This window comes from Penaeus chinensis, chromosome 23 (genome assembly GCF_019202785.1).
Source record: "Penaeus chinensis breed Huanghai No. 1 chromosome 23, ASM1920278v2, whole genome shotgun sequence".
Classification (NCBI taxonomy): Eukaryota; Metazoa; Arthropoda; class Malacostraca; order Decapoda; family Penaeidae; genus Penaeus; species Penaeus chinensis.
In genome coordinates this window covers 6041124-6058623 of record NC_061841.1, presented here as the reverse complement: position 1 = coordinate 6058623, position 17500 = coordinate 6041124, and the positions used below count along the sequence as shown (strand labels likewise).

Sequence of the window (17500 nt, the reverse complement as noted above, 5' to 3'; positions counted from 1 at the left end):
CACACACACACACACACACACACACACACACACGCGCGCGCGCGCACGATAAAAATATTTTGAGAACTATGTATGTTCCTTTATGTAAATTGTCTTATGATATGTAGATGCTACAGAACAGAATACTTAAAAAAAGAAGAGAGAGAAAAAAAAATAAAACAAGATTTCCTTCTCAAATAGAAAAAAAAAATAAAACAAGATTTCCTTCTCAAATTTGAATGATAAATTGTAGAGGATATTTATCCAGCCTTTAAGGTCACCAAGAAATTTAGCCACTTAACCCATGCTGTTGTGGATATTATGTATGTATATGCCATATCCACTGTGGTTTTTGTTTATTAATTGTGTTTATACATTTGTGACTCTCCAAGAGCTTAGTCACCAAGTCTCTCTCACCCACTTTCTCCTTTTATGGTTTAAGGAAGATTCTTTGTTACTTAGCAGTTAATATTTTAATGTTTTTTTTATGATAATCATGATGCCTAGAATAATAATAAAAGGACCAATATTAGCAGAATTAGAAAAAAAAGTAAGGTCACTTAGGACCTGTCAATTAACTCTTTGTTGACTGAGCTTGTGTGGAGCCATCTGTGTGTAAATAATATTCACAAAACAAAGCTACAGTGGTGGCAATGGAATAATTTGATAAAAGAAAGGAAAAGGAATAAAAAAGATTGGATTATGCCTGGAAAATGGGTATTTCTGTTACATCAATTTGTTTTGAAAGAATTTTTTTTTCTTTCTTTCTTTCTGTATTTGATTAATTGATTTTGTTAATGGTGATTAATTTTTTGTGGTTTATAGTTTTTTTGTTTCAGCAGATATGATGAAATGATCTATCTGTCCATGGCCATGTGTGGCAATTATGAGTTTTTTAATTTTTTCTGTGTCTTGATTAATCTTATTGCAAATTTTTTGTTTGACGGCAGAGTTTTCCCACTGACGGTGGTCTCCTCTGGCAGGGCTTAGACTCTCCTCGCTTCGACAATGTGACCTCCTCAACGGACTCCGGGCTAGTCAGCAGTTGCCTGGACAACCTCGTCTTAGATGGCCAGTTTCTTGGTCAAGTGCGGGGGGGCAGCCACCCCCTCAACCACTCGCAGGTGCCCACCCATGTGTTACAGCAAGTCTTACCTTCCCCTACACTCCCTGCTGCACCACAGGGGGCACCTCATCCTCAGCAGCAGCAACAGCAACATCAGCAGCCACAGCCACAACAGCCACAGCAGCAACCGCCTCAGCCACCCCAGCCGCAGCAGCCACCCCAGCCCCAGCCACACCAGCAAGCTCCGCATCCCCAGCATCAGCAACATGCCCATCAGCAGCAGCAAAATGTAGCCATTCAGTCATCTGGGGCTCCCCATGTGGTGGGGGCCCCAAACACCAATGGGGGGGATGGAAGCCGGGAGAATGACCCCCCCACCCTACAACAGCTCCTGGCCTCCCCTGCTGCATTCCCCTCCCAGCCACAGCCGCAGGGCCAGCTTCTCTCACAGCCACACCACCAAGCAAATGTCGGAGCAGTGGGCCATAGCTTGCCCCCGACGATACTCACCACAACAGCTTCTCGTCTGCCCTCCATACCACAAGCACAGCAGCCCCAGCCGCAGCCACAGCTTCCAGTCCAACCCTCTCCACGTCCAGTTGCAGTCAGGCCTCAGATTTCCCCTGCAACAAAGAATAGTCAGGGGAGTCTCCCAACCACACCCCAGCCTCCTCCTCAGGTCATTTCGCAAGCTGCTGCTCAAGCCACGTCCCAGGTTATGTCAAGCGGAGTCCAGTTGGTAGGGGGGCCCAACCAGGTAATCACATCAGGGGGCCAGATTATAACGTCCGCCTCACCACAACTCTTACAGGGCACCCAGCTTCTGCAGGCACCTGGATCCACACAGGTCATGCCAACCAGCCAACTTCTTCCAGGTGGGCAGGTGTTGCACAATGGCCAGGTTCTGCAGGGGGGACAGGTGCTCCATGGAGCACACATGTTGCATGGGGGTCAGATTTTACAAGGAGGTCAAGTCATACAAGGCAGCCAGGTGTTACAGGGTGGCCAGCTCATCCAGGGTGGGCAAGTGATCAACAGTAGTCAGCTGATCACTACCACAGCCCAAATGGTCAGCACTGGTGTAACTGGCCTTGGTGGGGCTCCAGCACCTCTCTATGTAACACCCAGCAGCCCAGCCATTCAGCAACAGCAGCAGCAACAACAACAAACACATACAGTAACATTACAGCAATCAGGGCAGCCTCCCACACCAGCAGCCTCTCCATTCTCCGTTCCCAGCAAGTCACCAGGAACAGCATTACCACGTACCTCGCCCAGTCCATCATCCTATCATCCAACCACCCCATCACCCCATCCAGCAGTACCAAGTCCTGTCCAATATAGCACGCGATCTCCTGCACCATCTCCACACAGCAATGTCAGTGCCATGAGGTCCCCTGCTCCACCAACTCCCTCCCCAGCTGCCACCCCAACACCTCAGACACACAGCAGTATAAGCCAACTGCCACAACAGCAGCCAGCAGCTGGTGTGGTTCAGGGTGTAATGGGTAATGTTGGAATGGTGCAAGGCTTAGTTCCACAGTTGCCTCTTTCACAGGTGGTTGGGTCTAATGGCATGGTGTTACCACAGCCAGGTGTACAGCAGGCCACAGCTGGTGTGAAGCAGATGGTTTCAGGAGGGCAGCTAATCCAGATAGTTTCATCACCACAGCCAACCCAACCAAGGCAACCTCTTGTTACACCTTCTCATAAACCAATACAACCCAAACAACCACAGTTGTTGCCCAAGCCTCCACAACAAGCTGTGGTTGGCCAGCCTCCCCCTGCACCCCCAGGGAAAGCCCTCATTGGCAGTCGTCCCGTCACCCCTGGCACTCAGCAGCCAATTGTCATTGGGGCAGGGGGTCAGCAGGCCACTACAATGGTTGCCAGCCAGCAAGGTCTTGGAGGGTTTGTCATCAACCCCTCCCTTCTGCAGTCAAGTCTTCAGCAACCTCTACTCATCCAACAGCCCAACGGCGTCCTCCTGGTCAGACCATCTGGACACTCGGGTGCAGGGGCCCCTGGGCAAGCCCTGCTAGTGCCAATGCCAGGTCAGCATCAGTTGGTGAGTGCTGGAGCTAAAGCCAGCCAGCCCCAGACTGTTGTTTTTCCAGGCAATGGTCAGGGTGGTCCAGCTTTTGTTATCCCCCAGAATATTGGGCCTGGTATGATAGGAGCACCAGGTGCTGCACGGGGACCCCAGCCTATCATCAGATTGGTTGCACCCCAAGCACCACTACAGCTTCAGCAAATCCAGACCCCAAATGGTCCCACGTTTGTAGCCGTGCCAGCAGGCCAGACGGTAAACCTACAGGGTCTTATAGCAGCTGGGGGTGCTACAATGAGAACCCTGGCACCACAAGTGGGCTCAGGGCCCCTTCAGCTTGCCCCTTCCTCTGTGGCGACGGCAAATATGGCTCCGGTGGTGAGTATGGGTCATATACAAATGCCGGGGAGCGGACAACAGTTGCATGTGTCTGTTCCAGGAGCACCTCTCCAGCTGGCTTCATCTTTACCCTCCTCCCTCCCATCTGTGATAACCACCACTAAGCAAACTGTGATAGAAGAAAATGTGGCACCTGCCTCCATTGTGACAGCTGCTGAGGTTGGGACACACCAAACTGTGAGTGACCCCAATAAAAATACTAAGAAAAAGTCCAAAAAGAAAAAGAAAGAGAAAGAACCCAAAGATGAAAAATTGAAGAATAAAGGGAGTTCAATCAACTTGAATGATATTTTAAAAGAAACTGGCATTATGGGTGACATGATGCTGTTTGATGAGAATGAAATAGGGCTTGGAAGTGAGGGGTTAGAAGGTGGCCAGACGACAACTACTCCTGTAGCCTCAGCAGCTGTGGCACAGGCAGTTGTCACAACAGCTCCTGTGTCAGCTAATATACCTAGATCTGAATCCAGCACGAGTTTTACTCCTGAAAGTACCAGTCATGTTGTAATGGGCTCATCTCAGACACCCACTTTGGTGGGCATATCCAGCTCATTTCCAACAGGGACGGTTGTAACAAATTCAACAAGTGGGCTAATGACGTCTGTGGCAAATGTACAAGGTGGTATGTGCTTGACTTTGGATCCTAGTGGCAAGGTTATCTTGGGGTCTGATCTCACCAAACCTCAATTGACTCTTCCATCAACACCAACAGGTTCACAGGTGAGTTTTCTTACAACATTTTTTTTTTTTTTCACTTTTGATCAATGGATGAAACTAAACCAGTGAAATATAAGGTTAAAAAAAAAAAGAAAATCCTTAATTTCAAACTTTAATTTTGTTGAAATGCAATGGAATACATTGTTGCTTCTTTCTTATTTTCTTTTTTTCTCCAATAAGGTTGGTGGGTTGGTGATACCAGCCTGTCAGCATCAGATGCAAGTGATAGGAGGGGCAGGTGTTGGAGTGTCATCTGTGGCAGGCATGGGCAGTGGAGGAGGTGTGGTGAATGTGATGAATAGTGGCATGCCCACAGTGATGGCTGGAACTGGAGGTGCTGGGATGATTGGAGCCAATGCTCTTCCCACTGTGGGATCCCTGCCTTCCTTCACCCAGTTACTCACTACCCCAACGCAGGTGACAACGAACGTCGTTGTTCATGGGCCAAGTGGGACTTCAAAGACGCGGCCATTACAGCTGCAGCAAGCTGTGCCAAAGGTGACACAGTTGCCAGCCAAGACCCAGACAGGAGGGGATATCTCCCAGGTGGCCCAGAACACACATCTGTTGCAGACACTACACTTGCCTGCCTCAGAGAAAACTTTCACCCCTGGACAGCCTCTCCTGCCATCACTCCTGTCGGGGCAACAGGGTCTCTCCAATGCCAGTGGAGAACAGTCCAGTGTTCCTGTGCAAGTTTCGACCGATGGTGGTGGTTCTATGCTCACAGTAGTCAGTGTAGGAGGTGTGATGAGCATACCTGAAGGTGGAGTGTCAACTGGTACAACTTTTTCCTCGCCGGCTCCTCTTAGTATACTGGTGCCCAGTCAAGCTAGCCAAGTGCCTCAGAGTTCTGCTGTGATTGTGTCTTCTAGTGCTACAAACAGTGTTGTGTCTGGTGCTATTATAAGCCACAAACCCTTTGTTACCAACTCGGCACTCATTCCACAAACTAGTGTTACACAAACTAATTCAGAAAATGTGCCAATGTCACAAAACCATCCCCAGATTGTAAATACTTTGCTGCAAGATAATGTTCCTAGTCACACCAGTAATACAGGTGCATTTGTAACTAAAAACATTGAGAGTAACAGTAAGCCTCCGAGCTTCCAGAATGAATATGTTGCATCCCTTCAGAAAGGTCAAAATCTCATAGACTCCAGTAAAAATAAATCAAAATCAAATAAAAAGAAGAGAAAAGATAAGGAGACTGACTCCATTCCACCTATGCCATCAAACCAGATAATAGGGAAACAGAGCTTACAGGAGAGACTGAAAGCAGGCACTGCTAACTCCACCAGTGGGACAAACCAGCAGTCGATGCCTCTGGCAGCACTACCCAATGGCCTAAGTGGTTCCAGCCTCAAGACACCAGCCCTTAACTTGAGCAATAGCACATCCCAGAGAACAACATTATTACCTGTGGGGGAGATGGTAGGTCTCACAGAAAGCACATCCACGGTTGCCTCTAGTCTGTCATCAGTAACTCAACCAGCCGCCATGGTCACAGTTACGTCATCAATCACTGTCACATCACAATCGCAAGTAACTACCACCCCTTCCACCATAACATCCACCAGTACAGCAGTGCAACACACTCCAGGGGTCGTGATTGGTGGCCAGAAACCGCAGATTAAACAAATCAAACACCTCATTCTTTCGCCACATAACCAGGAGGTAAGACTGAGAGATACCATCTGTTGTTTCTAATAGTACTACTCTCTAAGCTTATTATGTTACAAGATTCAGGTAATTTTACTTGTGTGTGATTTATATACGTATAAGACTATGATTGAGTAAGTTGAGCATGTCTGCCTGTTTGTCTGTCCCTTAGCTGTCCCTTGTGTCTATGTGCATTGGCAATTTTTAGTGAAAATATCAATTTTTATGCATACCTTTTTCCAGCATATTTGTTGGTATTAATGAGTAGTTAAAGTGAATCTAAGTTGAAGTCTGAGTATGCCTCATAAGCCTTTTCTTAGTGTTTGATTTGATGATTGTTTCATTACTAATGCACAGAGGTAATCATAAGTCAATGAGTACTTTCGAAATTAAGTATCAAGCCTGACCGATATCTTTTTTCTCCCCATAAGAGAAGATAAAGAGATAGAGATAAGGGAGTCTTTAAGGGTCTGGGAGTGTGTTAGGGTGAGAGTCTTTATCAGTGTGAAAGGCACAACAGGTGATGATGTTTAATGTACCAGAAAGCTCCCCAGTGCACCAAGGGGAGGTACTGGCATGTCATTGTAACAGCAGATGAACTGAAGCTGAGATCTGTAGATAATTGGGTGAGACAGTCATTGTGGAATGTTTATGTGTTTATTTCATTATTATTTCTAATAGATATACATGTATTTCTTTTTAAAAAATGTGTGTCAGAGTGTGGGTTGTGAATTTATTTCAAGTAATGTACAGTGACTTCTTAGATTCTCTAATTCTAATTATTAATTAATTTGATTTAATATTGTCATTATCAGCATTGAATTCTGTTGTTATTGTTATCATTGTTTTCCCATCCAGGCACTCAAGAAAGTACACTCTCAGATTCAGTCACTCCAAAACAAGAAGTCTGACCAGGACCAGGCATCGCTACAGCAGCTCTATGCAGAATACAAAAAAATCATGGCCACTGGAAAGCATGTAACAGTCACAACCACCACTCAGCAGCCTCATATAGTATGTAGGCCAATATGTTGTTGTACATTTCTGGATTGTCAGAATTCCTTATATGTTATATGCACATACACACACACACACACACACTCACTCACTCACTCACTCACTCACTCACTCACTCACACACTCACTCACTCACTCACACACACACACACACACACACACACACACACACACACACACACACACACACACACACACACACACACACACACACACACACACACACACACATTCACACACACACACACACACACACACACACACACACACACACACACACACACACTCTCTCTCTCTCTCTCTCTCTCTCTCTCTCTCTCTCTCTCTCTCTCTCTCTCTCTCTCTCATTCTCACTCACTCATTCACATACAGACACTTACTCACTAACTAACTAACTACTACACACCTACCTACCTACCTACTTAACTCTACACCTCCCTCTCTACCTTCACACCTACCTCTCTACCTCCACACCTACCTCTTTACCTCCACACCTACCTCTCTACCTCCACACCTACCTCTCTACCTCCACACCTACCTCTCTACCTCCACACCTACCTCTCTACCTCCACACCTACCTCTCTACCTCCACACCTACCTCTCTACCTCCACACCTACCTCTCTACCTCCACACCTACCTCTCTACCTCCACACCTACCTCTCTACCTCCACACCTACCTACCTACCTCCACACCTACCTACCTACTTACCTACCTACCTACCTACCTACCTACCTACCTACCTACCTACCTAGTTACCTACCTACCTACCTACTTACCTACTTACTTACCTACTTACCTACTTACCTACCTACCTACTTACTTACCTACCTACTTACTTACCTACCTACTTACTTACCTACCTATCTACCTACCTACCTACCTACCTACCTACCTACCTACCTATTTATCTACCTACCTACCAACTTATGTACCTACTTACCTACATAAGTACATACATACATACATAAGTACCTACCTCCACACCTACCTACACACCTTCCTACCTACCTACCTTCCTACCTATGGACCTACCTACATATCTACTCCCACACCTCTACCTACTTACCAACCTACATATCCATCTACACACCTTCCTACCTACATATACTCACAGTATACATGCTTCGATGTGATACAATCATATGTATATACATATATTTGCCCCTCTGTATTTTGAAATGGGAATATTTTAAAGCAAAATGGGCAATTTAATCGTAATTGAAAATGTAATAGAATGGATTATGTAGAAGAAAAAAAGATATCCCACACCTACCTAAATATGTTAAAAGTTTTGAAAGCCAGACTGATGAGTTTTACTTCCTCAGGCTCCTGCTCCCAGCCAGCCTACGCCAGTAAGGTACTCTCATCCTGTGGGGCACAAAATCATCACATTCACTCCATTCAAACAGCATATCAAGCATTTACAACAGGTCAGAAAAAGGAGTTGTGAGGATTATTATTGTTCTCACCACCAAACCATCCTCATAGTTTAGGGATGAGTTTGTGTGTTTGTTGACCTTGGTCAGTGAAACTTTGAATGAAGTTAACAAACCTTTTTGTAATTGTTTATGGTCATGTGTCCATTTAGGTTCAGCCCAGTACACGTATTTTTGTTTTTTTCTTTACTGTTACCATCTATTTTTGGGGCAAAACATTTTCTTAAAGTTTGGATTTGTCAGAAATGTTCCTCACTTATTCTAGCTCATCCAGAAGAGGTTGAAGAATGATACCCAATTAACATCTTTAGTTGGCAATATGGAATTTGTTATGTATTTATTTGTTCATTCATCATTTATAATGATGTTTTTTATGGATGACACAGGGTCAACAGAGAACAGAACAGAATAAGCAAGGTTTGCAGAGATGGAAGGAAACCATCCCAACGCCCTCAACAGGAGTTGTGACATCCCCTGGGGCGCAATCGACAACAACTCCACATGTGTCTCCAAGTGGACAGGTAGTTAAAAAGCTACCTTATTTAGAGAATCCAAACCAGTGTGATGTGTTGTAGAATATCGAGGATAAAAGAGAAAGTAATTGTTGATAAGTACAATATGTCATTTATGTTTTCAGTTTGTTTGTGATAAGATCACAGGTGTGTAGAAGAAAAATTGTTTATTAGCCCTTTTTAAATCCATCATCTCCAAGACTTACATCTTTCTTCTGTGTCACAGGTGGCAGTGAATTCTGGACAGAGTAGAGTGAGTGCCAGCCCTGGTGTTGGTGCAAGCATGCCCACCATTGCCACCTCAGTTCCCTCACCCACTGTGCCCACCACATCCACCACTATCTCTAGCTGCACCACAAACAACAACCTGAGCTACTCTGTAAAAACAACCCCACCCCAGTGCTCCCCAGTGTCTTCAGCCACCCCGCCTGCTTCCCACCCCACCACCTCGGGACCGTCCCCAAAGGCCCTAGTGACAACAAGCATGGTGGTGCAGACCCCAGCCACAGCTGCAACTTCCTGTGTAACTGTGACCATGGGGACTCAAGACCAGCACTGCCAGAGCCACTCTAAGGCACCTGCTCCATCACCAGCCTTCAGCATTACCAAGGATCAGCTGTAAGATGAATTTTATTTTATTTTATTCGTTATTTTTATTTTTAAAATTTTTTATTCATTATCTATTTTATAAAAATGCAATTTGGATTTCTTATATGTTGTTGGAAATTTATATACTGCTCTAAAAATTAGGACATTTATAATGCAAGACTATTCACTCAAACAGGTTTGAGCATCAGCTGAAAACAGACCAAAATGGCGCCTTGAACCCAGATTACCGTAATCCATTCAAGAATAAAATTGATGCTTGCAAGCGGCTCATCCGTTACCATGTGTACAGCGATCATGGTCCCACTCCAAGGGATCTGGCTGAGTCTGATGCCCAGTTTGAGGTTCAGGCAGAGAGTCTTCTCAAAAAGTATAATAATATGAAATACAAGTACCAGTCACTCCTTATAAAAGACAGTATGGTAAGAAATTTAATATATTTTGATGCATTGCTAAACATTGATGTAATCAGTAGACTTATTGTATGGCTTTATTTTTATTTATGCACATATATTTTTTTTGTTAATTTTGACTTTCTTAAAATCTCTCTTTCATTTGCAGAGACGACATGCCTCCTCAGAGATGGTGATGCTCTACCGCATGTTTGTACAAGAAGAAAAGATAAACATCGAGAGGGATAAAAACGATGTCCAAAATGGGAAGAGTTAGTATATGAAATAAGTTATTTTTCTATGGTTAGAGATGTTATTCTATGACACAGTGGTACAGTTTACCTCAAAGTAGTGCTCAAGTGAAGCTTCAGCTCTCATGACTTGTAGTTCTGATGTGGATTTCTCTTTCAGATTTAGACCTACCATCAGCACCTGAACACTGGATCACTGGTGAAACATTACCGCCTGATCCTCCGTATCCATGGGAGCTTGAGTGGGATGACGAGAAGATATACACATTTGAGCCTTGGATAAAGGAGGAGGAGGAGGAAGAGGAAGCAGAAGAAGAGGAAGTAGAGGAAGAGGGTGATAGGGAAGAGGAAGAGGCAAAGGTAGAAGTGGAGGAGAATAAAGCAGTAAAAGAAGTGGCAAAAGAGGAAGTCAAGGAGGAGGTAAAGAGTGAGATTAAGCAAGAAGCAGCACAGGGTGAGCTGAAGGAAGAGAAAACGGAACTGGAGGAGTTTGATGATGGTCTAGAAGGAGATTCCCAACTTCAGATCTTCATGGAGGAAGAGGAGGAGGAACAGGTCAAGGCAGAAGAGGAAGAGAAGGAGGATAAGTCAAGTGTAGCAAGTGTCGACTGTAACAACAAAACGTGTGATTTGGATGTGTCGAGTGACAGAGATTCAAAACAAGAGTTGGAGCAAGAACAGGAGTTAGTGATTTGTGATAGTGAAGTGGTGTGTACAAGTAGACAGAACAGTCCTGAGAAAAGCCAGGCTGCATTGCTAGAGTACGATACATGGACGAACTCTGAGGCAGCGGTTCTAGACAGAATTCCGGTTTGTTCTCAGTCGCCAGAGATGCACCGAACTCAAAGTGACAATGCAAAAAAGGTGAAATCTCCTGAATACGAGGAGAATGCAAAAGAATCCTTCAGGCAAGTGCATTCTCCAGTATCAAAAATAGGTGCTGATAGGACAGACAAAGATAAAAGAAAAGAAAGAACAGATAGAGATAGAAGAAAATCTGATAAAGTAAAAGAGAGAGATAAAGAAAGAGGAAGGGATAGGGAGAAAGAGGATAGACCACCAAAAAAGCTTAAAATCAAATTAAAATCAGATGATAGGGCAATAGTCCCTCCCTTGCGTATAAGAACAGAGGAAAGAGGGATTGGTCTTAAATTAACACTCAAGAAACAGGAAGGTTCAGGGGCGTATTACAGTGTGGGTGAAGAGAGAAAGCGAGAGTATCGGGTGGAACAGAATGAGGAGGAAGAGGAGGAGGAAGAGGAACAACTGGAGGAGGTGCCCAGAAGGCCATTTGAAGAGGAGGAAGAGGAGGAAGAGGATGAGGGAGATCAAGAGGGACATGGGCTGAAGGAGGTGAAGGTTGTGCTCCAGGATGTGCTCAAGGACAAAAGATACAAAAAACAGATTGAGGAACGTAGTAGTAAGAAGAGAAGGCGAGAAAAAAGTGATAACAGAGGGGACAGGGCGGAAGGAGGGGACCGAGGTGAGAGGGCGGACAGAAGTGAGAGAGGTGACCGGCACGACCGGATAGATAAGAATGACTGGTGCGACCGGAATAACTCTGTGTGGACAATTCACTCGCATCACCAGAGCGAAGGAGAGGAAAATTCATTGCAACATGCCAACCATGAGAACAGAACTTGGAACCACAACAGTGGTGTTGAGTGGCGAAGGAGTGAAGGCGCTTCCAGTATCGAAAACCTAAGTGATCACAGGACATCCAGAGATTACAGTCCCCGATTGCAGCCTCTGAACGACCACTATGGACAGGAGTACTCCAGTCGGCATAACCATTCTCAGCCATATGGGCATTCTGGGAGTCAACCAAGAAACTCGCATAACTATTATTAGGCTCCCTTATCTCCTCTTTATATGTTTCTGGAGAGATGATTGTTGTTTATGTTTATTTTTGTTTTGAATTGATGTACGAATCTTTTTTTATTATTACCATCTTGGCTCTTATACCTTGCAGTTCTTTAATATAGCACAAATAGAATGGATGTATAAAAAGTGTTGAGTTTATGGAGAAGAAAATCAGTTTTTATCCATCAAGATTTCATGTAAATGTAATCGTGATGTCTGATAAATATACATCTGCTTATTTATTTCTTGGAAGAAAACTTCAGTGCCCAACTTTTTAGCCTATTATTGAAAGTTTAAACTTTTCTTTTTATCAATTTCCCCCATCCCCCTCTATTTAATTAGTAATCATCTTTTTTTTGTTTGTTTGTTTTATATATTTTTTTCTAGCATCTTAATGTTGAATCTAGTCTCAATCCACCTCTACTTCTGGACTGTATATAGCCAGGGTATGATTGCTCAGTAACAAGTGACACGTTTGCAATTACTAAACCTCTGTCAAGATGACTCACAGTCTCAGCACATTTTGTCTTTCTTTTCTTTTCTTTTCTTTTTTTTTTTTCTTCTTTCTTTCCACAATTTGCTCCGGGCTGCTAGAGATGGAGGTGCGTTCTTGTCTCCCAGTGTTGGAGCAACTTGTGAAAAAGAGGCCATGGGATGCGTGGCTCATCTTGAAAGGGGGCTTCTTAGAATGGGAAAGGGCAGGATTTCCCCATGTGATTGTCAAAGTCATTCGAAGACTTTTTAATACTTAAAAACCCTGTGGTGTACCTATGTTTCAGTAGGTGTAAATGTTTTATATAGGATCCTATTAGAGTAATTTAGACGACCTAACAAGCGTGGTTAATGCCCTTCATAAGGAAACTCATTCTCAAAATATGTGATCTCAAGTGTGATTTTTTTACAAGCTTTTCTCATTTTCTACTGTTGCAGTGGTATGAAGTATGGTTTGTGTGTATATTTTTGCCATGTACTTACTACTATTGTCCCATAGGTTGTTGAGATTTTCAGGGAGTTTATCAGCCTAGATAACTGATATAATTTTATCTTTATTATAATTATTGATTATGACTTTTTTATGACAAAGCTAAATAAAATGAAAAAAATACAGGCTGACTTGCTATCTACAAAACAGTACTTCAGCAGTGTGGTGATGCAGAATTCTGTTAATCCAACATTATGGGTTTGCAATAAGTCAAAGATGCATAATTCTTTACTAGTTGTCCCCCTGCTCCATCGTATTTCAAGAAGGCAATTGTGAACAATCAATAATCACATTGAAAATAGCTTTTCACAAGGAAGGGAAACTGGTGGAACGCGTAAATGTTTAGTGATATTTATTATTGAGTGTAAGGGAGTGTTACTTATCTGGAAGATATTAAAGGAAAAGCTGTTATTATGGAAAAAAAAATGGTTTGTGCTCAATTTTCTGTCTAAAAATGTAAAATATATGGAAATGATTATTGTAAACTGAAACTGCTAATTGATAGGGCTCATTTATTTATAGGGCTCAGTGAGAATTTCTTTGATAAATAAATTATTGGCCCAATAATCAACTTTTCCTGTTTTTCTTTTATTTATTTTTTAGTATCCACCAAGGTATTCTGGACAATCCAACAACTCATTTGAAATATTACATTTATTAAGTAGTATCATTTCTTTTAGGGGAGAAAAATGATTGACTTGATAACTAACACTCTCATACCAGACAGAGCTTGATAGCAAGCTTTCAGTGATTTTCCCTCCTAGTGATGACACCCAAGTAAGCTTGTGGAAGAACTGGCATGAAGGCACCTTTGTCCTTTGGAGTGTACTTCATGGACATTAGGAATAAGACTGGTACTTTGGCAGCTACATGTTAAGAAGACAAATGCCAGTTCTTCCCTCTCTGAAAAAATAAATAGTAGAAGAATGGTCAGGAACAGATAGTAGAGGCAATTATATTTTTGTTTTTCCTCTTTTAGTTTATTTCTCTCTCTCCCCCTCCCTCTTTTTTTTCTTGTGGTCAGTTCCAGAATTTTTGGAGGTCTTTGCTACTTCCTTTAAGAGTACAACTAGCTTATGCCGAGGCTTCACCCTGTGGAAGGTAGCTGTATAACCTAGATAGCTTTCATACCACAAATACGGCAGCGATATTGAGGTTTAGTTTTTATTGTGTACAATACATGCAATACTTGTTTATTTCTTATCAGTGGTGTCCCTTCCAAGTAAGCAGTCACAGGTTCCAGGAATCTTCTTAAACATCCTATTGGGTGTGTCCTCATAGTATTCTACAGCTCTATTATTGCTTGTGCATATCAATGGTGCAGTTTTTTATATAGACTTAACAGACTGTTTATTGCATTTTATGCAAAAAATATGCAGTATTAGTTTTATAGTACCATGAGAGAATTTGTTAAGTTTCTTTAACCTGTCTGCTGAAACAGTTTTTAAGGTGAAGGCACAATGTCTCAAGCAGCAGCAAATGTGTATGCAGAGCACTTTTTGTGAGCAGCTAGTTATGTGTCATATTCACATGCAAATGATGTTGAACTACTGGAATATCAATATACAGAATTTGCTGGACAATTTGCTCTGCTTAAGATTTCAGGCTTCATTAGCTAAAGAATTAATTAAAAGCTTGTGGTTACATTGTGACAGAAACCACAGACTTGTCAGACACCGGAGCATGAAGACATTGTTTTAGCCCAGTGTCCATATGTGCTTCACATTGTGCTACAAATGGGGTCAGCGGTGCTTTTATGAATATCCCAAAATGCTTTCCTTTCAACAGCCAAATTCAAAATTCACCCCGTGAAAGAATCTGGCATTAAGTATACTTCTTCCGTACTGAATGGCAAAAAAAAAAAGGTAGTCAGTGTAAATTCTGAAGTATCACTTTTTAATCCATATTCTCCTAAGAAAATTGTTTAATTATAATTATTATTTTAAGTACAGTCTCCCATCGAAACAAAAGTTACTCAACGTATGTCTTGTTACCGTAATGTGACCTGACCACCCAGTGATCTGTTGTGAGTATAAGGGAGGGGGTCTGCAAAATTGAACTGTGCCATAGAGATCATCTGCCCCCTCCAGAACGTCTCTGTTGCTGTTAGGCCAGTTTTCGATTATTGGTCCAGTTAATGAATCTAAAAAAATTAATGGGGTTTTCATTATTGAGTTTTCCACTGCTAGGAGAGTAGCCCATATTTGAAAGCTGGTTGGAAGAATCACCATCTTTCATGTTCTAAGAAGTGATCTCTCCAGTCTTCATAGGGACACTGTTCAGTGCCTTTTTTCGAGGAAAGTTTACCCCCTTTGCATAAAAAATGTACGATCGATTTGTGAATTTAAAAAATTTCAAACTTTTTTCAGTTGATTTTTTATTTAAGATAAGAAATTCCTATATTATGGGTTACTTTTCTGAGCTCCCATTAACTCTGGGTACTTGACACTAGGCCAAGTTGCTCAGTTGTGTGTCAATGGAATGTATCCACACTAAATGAGGGAGGGACTATCATTTTAAGCAAACATGACATATGAAAGAAAAAAAAAAGAAAGAGAAAAAACTATTTTGAATAAGTTATTTTTTATACCTCATAATGTTAAAAAAGTTGATAGTTGATTTTTTTTTCTATTTTCATTTGATTTTGTTATTTTTTGTTGGAAGGGACCTATGTTTTGTCTCTCAGGGTCCATGAAGTATGGTAAACTCACAAGATATGTGATGACTAAATGTATCTTTTAATAATAAAATTATGAATCAAAAGTGAAACTGTGTTTGTTTAACAACAACAACAAAAAAAAAAGGCATCATTATAGTTGCATGAGAAGTTTTCCAGTATCTCATTGTAATTTTACTCCTCTGATTTCTATATTTTTTCTTTTACTTTCTCATTTGTTACCCCATCTTTCTCTTTCACTCTATCTTGCTCTCTTCCAAGCATAGGTGAGCATATACTAAATAGAAAGGAAGGAATGGGAAAATGGGTGTCACATTCTTTCTCATTTAGTTAAAATGTGATTTTCCAAACACTTGCAGAATATCTTCACATTTATTTAACTTCAACCTCAGTTATAGGCTCATCTAAATGCATACATGATATGGAACAGTAGTCAAAATGAGAATAAGGAAACTTTAGGGTTACTTTTTCCTTTGTGAATGGGTAGGGTTAATATCAAATACAGTCACTAAAACACTTTTTTATTTGTATGTACATAAGGAATATATCTTTTGGAGAAGAATTAGAAAACCGATTTAAAGCTTTTTTTCATACATAAATACAAAATGCAAAATGCACCCCAATCAATTCCTCTTCCCAAAAGTCTTTCAGTCCAAAACATTACAACCACAAACTACTATTTTCCCTCTCATCCATCTCCATACCTTTTCTTGTGACCCTCTGCTATGGGAATTTTGTGACTGCCTTCTACAATGAATACAGAGTGCTTTGAACTGAGCTACTCTGCATTCATCCACCATAGCATTCTTTCTAAAACTTTTCACCCTCACCCTCACTAAACCCCCCCTTCTTTTATCATACAGCTGTGAGAATTTCATGGCCACTTTCTGTGATGAGGACAGTGTGCTCAAACTGTGCTGCTCTACCATTGTCCACCATGACTGCTGTCCAACCGTCTTCAAGGATCAACACGTCCTCTTGACCCTGAGCTACTATGGGCTCCACTGTGAAGGTCATTCCTTCTTCCATAGTGCCTGGGTAGTTGTTGTCTGGAGGGAAGGGGTGGATAGAAGAGATGGTTAGAAAACAAGGCTTAAGAAGTCCTCAAAATGATAATTAAATGATTTAAACCACTAAGTAATAAGTACCACAACAAAAAATAATAATTTACAGAAAGGTGGTAATAATGGATGATGATTAATGATGATGATGATGATGATGATGATGATGATGATGATGATGATGATGATGATGATGATGATGATGATGATGATGATGATGATGATGATGATGATGATGATGATGATGATGATGATGATTGATGATGGTGGTGGTGATTAATGATTAATGATTAATATCAATAATACTAATACTAATATTAATATCAATATTAATATTAACAATACTAATACTAGTAATATTAGTATTCCCCCTCAATCCCTTGCTCGTTGTCAAGAGGGTGCTTAGGAGATGGAGACTGCGGCCCAATGTAGAGGATTAACCCTGACTTTGACCTCAGCCCTCACCTCAATAAATTTGCATAGTCTTTTCTTCTCCACCTTTCCTTTTCCTTCTCTTCTTCATCCGCTTCTGTTGACTTATCCTAATTGTTAATTCATTTTTACCCTTTCTGCCACAATTATCATCAACATCATCAAGGGGTGCATGGCCACATCCACCTTTTGCTTCCAGCCATGAGGGTCCCTCATGGCAAGTCTCCAGGGAGGCTCTCTCTAACAGGTCTTGTCGTGCTGCACAAGCCATGACCTCCTGGGTTGTCCCACAGGTCTCCTCCACCCATAAGTGTCTTGCAGAGAGACAACCTAATGGGCAGGGTCATCTACAGGGAAACGAGCTAGGTGCCCATATAACCTCAGTTGGTAATCCCG

General features: G+C 42.1%; 2 protein-coding genes across 6 annotated transcripts in view; one reads left to right on the top strand and one right to left on the bottom strand.

The window, feature by feature from the left end:
- Positions 1-15703, top strand: part of LOC125037322 (nuclear receptor coactivator 6-like) — an 83801-nt gene extending 68098 nt beyond the window's left edge. For 2 of the 4 annotated variants that reach the window (XM_047630414.1, XM_047630413.1), the window contains exons 4-12: positions 963-4214; positions 4392-5888; positions 6732-6887; positions 8218-8322; positions 8715-8849; positions 9067-9458; positions 9625-9868; positions 10008-10110; positions 10250-15703. In XM_047630414.1, coding sequence (XP_047486370.1) covers positions 963-4214; positions 4392-5888; positions 6732-6887; positions 8218-8322; positions 8715-8849; positions 9067-9458; positions 9625-9868; positions 10008-10110; positions 10250-11940 — 7575 coding nt within the window. In that variant the 3' untranslated portion in view covers positions 11941-15703. Of the gene's footprint in view, positions 1-929; positions 4215-4391; positions 5889-6731; positions 6888-8217; positions 8323-8714; positions 8850-9066; positions 9459-9624; positions 9869-10007; positions 10111-10249 lie in introns of all 4 variants that reach the window. The other 2 variants (XM_047630412.1, XM_047630411.1) reach the window with 1 other exon arrangement.
- Positions 15704-16118: 415 nt separating this feature from the next.
- The window catches only part of LOC125037591 (methionine aminopeptidase 1D, mitochondrial-like), a 25371-nt gene continuing 23989 nt past the window's right edge, over positions 16119-17500 (bottom strand). For both annotated transcript variants that reach the window (XM_047630781.1, XM_047630780.1), the window contains exon 6: positions 16119-16660. In XM_047630781.1, coding sequence (XP_047486737.1) covers positions 16467-16660 — 194 coding nt within the window. In that variant the 3' untranslated portion in view covers positions 16119-16466. The remainder of the gene's footprint in view (positions 16661-17500) is intronic.